Raw genomic sequence first — 2616 nt, forward strand, 5'->3', positions numbered from 1 at the left:
TGTAAACACAGACTAAATAACAAAACAAGTTCGCCGCAACGCGACTAGGGTGATAAACCTAGTTCTATATAAAATTAAAATTATGTGACCTTCTGTATTTATAACTTTTATTTATAAATTAGTGACCCTTTGTATTTATATAATTTTGTGAGTATACTAAACTGAGACAAAACTATCAAATTACTAATTAGTTGTTGCGAGTAAGATAAAAATAGAAAGGGAGAATCAGACTGAGACGTGAATAAATTTGTGAAAGAAAAAGGGGGAGTAAAAAATTTCAAAGGGTAGGTAAGGAAAAAGGGGGAGTATCAAGGGTATGAAAGAAAAAAAGGGGGAGTACAAAGGGTATGAAAGAAAAAAAGGGGAGTAAAAATCAGACGAGTGTTTGCATATAAATGCATAGGACCTTATGCCTTTCTTTGACATTCAAGAGTTCCTAAAGAACAAGTTTAGATCAAAAGAATGGCTGAAAAGCTAGCCAGGTATGAATTAATCATTTAAAAAATTAGCCAAATTCAAGTTATATTTATTTAACTGTTGGATCTCTCTATCTCTCTCTTTAAAACAGCATGCAAGGAGTAGTACAGAACATGAACATTCCACAGACAGAGACACACAGGAAAGGAGCGGGATTTATTCCGGTAGGACGTTGGGGAAAACAAAGCGGAGGTCCTCAGAATGAGTGGTCTTTTCAACTTGAGCAAGGCCAGAAGCTGAAAAAAATAAGCATTGATCATGGTGATGATGTAATATACTCTCTTATGTTCACCACTGAATCTGCTGGAGGTGTATTGAACACTTCTAACAAATTTGGAGGCTGGAATGGAGGTCAAACAGTTTCTGAGGTGAACATATATATGAACTTAATCTACTAATCAATGCTTACGCAGATATATACACAAGTTTAACAAACATAATATTATTCGTATTGGCGCATATATTCAGGTCACGTTTGACTCGGATGAGGAAATAGTTGGAATTAAAGGAAGCATTGGTACAAAAGCCCAGTATACAATAATTTCTTCACTCTCTTTTGTAACGAACAAGACCACCCATGGACCTTTTGGTGGAGCAACCAGTTCTGAGTTCTCCTTACCTTGGGAGAATGGCTCGTTAGTTGGATTTTACGGCCTTGCTGGCTATTATATTGATGGCATTGGTGTCTATTTGAGACAACTCTTGAAAATCGGAACATGGGGAAAAACTCTTCCTGCAGGTCCGCAAAATAATTGGTCTTTCAAACTTGAGCCAACTTATCACTTGACGAAGATAACCATTGACCATGGCGATCTCATATACTCTCTGATGTTCACCGCACAACACGGAGAGTTGACATACACTTCTGAAAAGATGGGTGGTTTGAATGGTGGAGAAAAAGTTTCTGAGGTAAGAAGTTCCTGGCTCAAACAAGTTAACACCAACAATTATCATAAAGTTTTTCTGTTAGGGTTGTTTAAATCTAATCTTTCGTAATTGATCAGATAACTTTTGATGGGGACGAAGAAATTAATGGTATTAGTGGCACAATTGCATTATCAAGAGGAACTTATGCAGGTCACACAGTAATTTCATCAATATCGTTCATGACCAACAAAAAAACCCATGGGCCATTTGGTGACGTAAGAGGAGCGCCTTTTACAGTACCATGGGATGATGGTTCATTTGCTGGATTTTACGGCCTTGCAGGTTATTATATTGATAGTATCGGTGTCTATTTGAAGGCTACAAACCGTGAAGCAGGTAGCGGCTACTAGCCGTTGGAAAAAAAAAAAAAAAAAAAAAGCCTGGCCGGTTCAAGTTCTGCTGGAAATATGGGATCGTGAGTCTTTGGTCATTTCGTTTTGAAAATAAATGAAGTTTGTTGTGTCTTGTCTGTTTGGAAATCTGTACCGGTTTATTGTCGCCTATTTAAGCTTTGTAATGTGATGAATAAAAATGTAACTTGTTCCAGCATTTAACGTACAAGTGTTTTGTGCTTGTGTAAACTGTTAGTTCAAACAATGATGCACTAAGAATTTATCTGGCCTTTCCAACATGAGAGAAAACATCATATGGAGGTCAATCTTCTAAATTAATTTCATTCAGTCGGTATACAATAATTTCTTCACCGTCAAATAAGCAATGCCTTCTTTCAAATTATGATACAGAAATAAGAGATATTAACAATAAAATATTGAAAATTGACGTCATCCAGGTTTCCTTTGCAACATAATCTGACTGAGACAAACAAATTTTATGGTCACATCTTTTAGAATGTTGTTGTCTTTTAAGTTTTAACACATTCATTTCAAATTTATACCGGCAATATTGGGTCATTCCTCAAAAGACAATATTTTGTAGTAAAAAATACTTTAATGTGGTGTCGTAGTATGAAAAACAAAGCAAAATGAAAAGAAATTCTGCATAAACTTAAAAATTTTCTTATCTCATATACTCATTCTAAAAGTCATAATCAACACCCGCTATAACGCGCGAGTTAGCGTCAACTCGTTAAAACCATTTACTAAATATTTTACATAATATTTACAAATTATAAACCACATGACTATTTGAGTAATTAACTTCAAAAAATATAAAACTTATGATATTTGTAAAAAAATATTATAAAATATGCAA

The 2616-nt window shown here is 34.7% G+C and overlaps 1 protein-coding gene across 1 annotated transcript; it reads left to right on the top strand.

Moving 5' to 3' along the window:
• Nucleotides 1-354: 354 nt before the first annotated feature.
• Nucleotides 355-1930, top strand: LOC110878579 (mannose/glucose-specific lectin). Its single transcript, XM_022126922.2, has 4 exons — nucleotides 355-482; nucleotides 569-845; nucleotides 946-1386; nucleotides 1482-1930. The coding sequence occupies exons 1-4, from the start codon at nucleotides 463-465 to the stop codon at nucleotides 1752-1754; spliced, it is 1011 nt and encodes a 336-aa protein (XP_021982614.1). The 5' UTR covers nucleotides 355-462; the 3' UTR covers nucleotides 1755-1930.
• The last annotated feature ends 686 nt before the right edge of the window (nucleotides 1931-2616 follow it).

The sequence above is a fragment of the Helianthus annuus genome, chromosome 14, assembly GCF_002127325.2.
Source record: "Helianthus annuus cultivar XRQ/B chromosome 14, HanXRQr2.0-SUNRISE, whole genome shotgun sequence".
Lineage (NCBI taxonomy): Eukaryota > Viridiplantae > Streptophyta > Magnoliopsida > Asterales > Asteraceae > Helianthus > Helianthus annuus.

Excerpts from the sequence above, each read along its gene's own strand:
- LOC110878579 (XM_022126922.2), top strand. The coding sequence starts at position 463 with ATGGCTGAAAAGCTAGCCAG. Across the intron at positions 483-568 it reads ATGGCTGAAAAGCTAGCCAG|CATGCAAGGAGTAGTACAGA; the intron begins GTATGAATTAAT and ends TCTTTAAAACAG. Across the intron at positions 1,387-1,481 it reads GTGGAGAAAAAGTTTCTGAG|ATAACTTTTGATGGGGACGA; the intron begins GTAAGAAGTTCC and ends GTAATTGATCAG.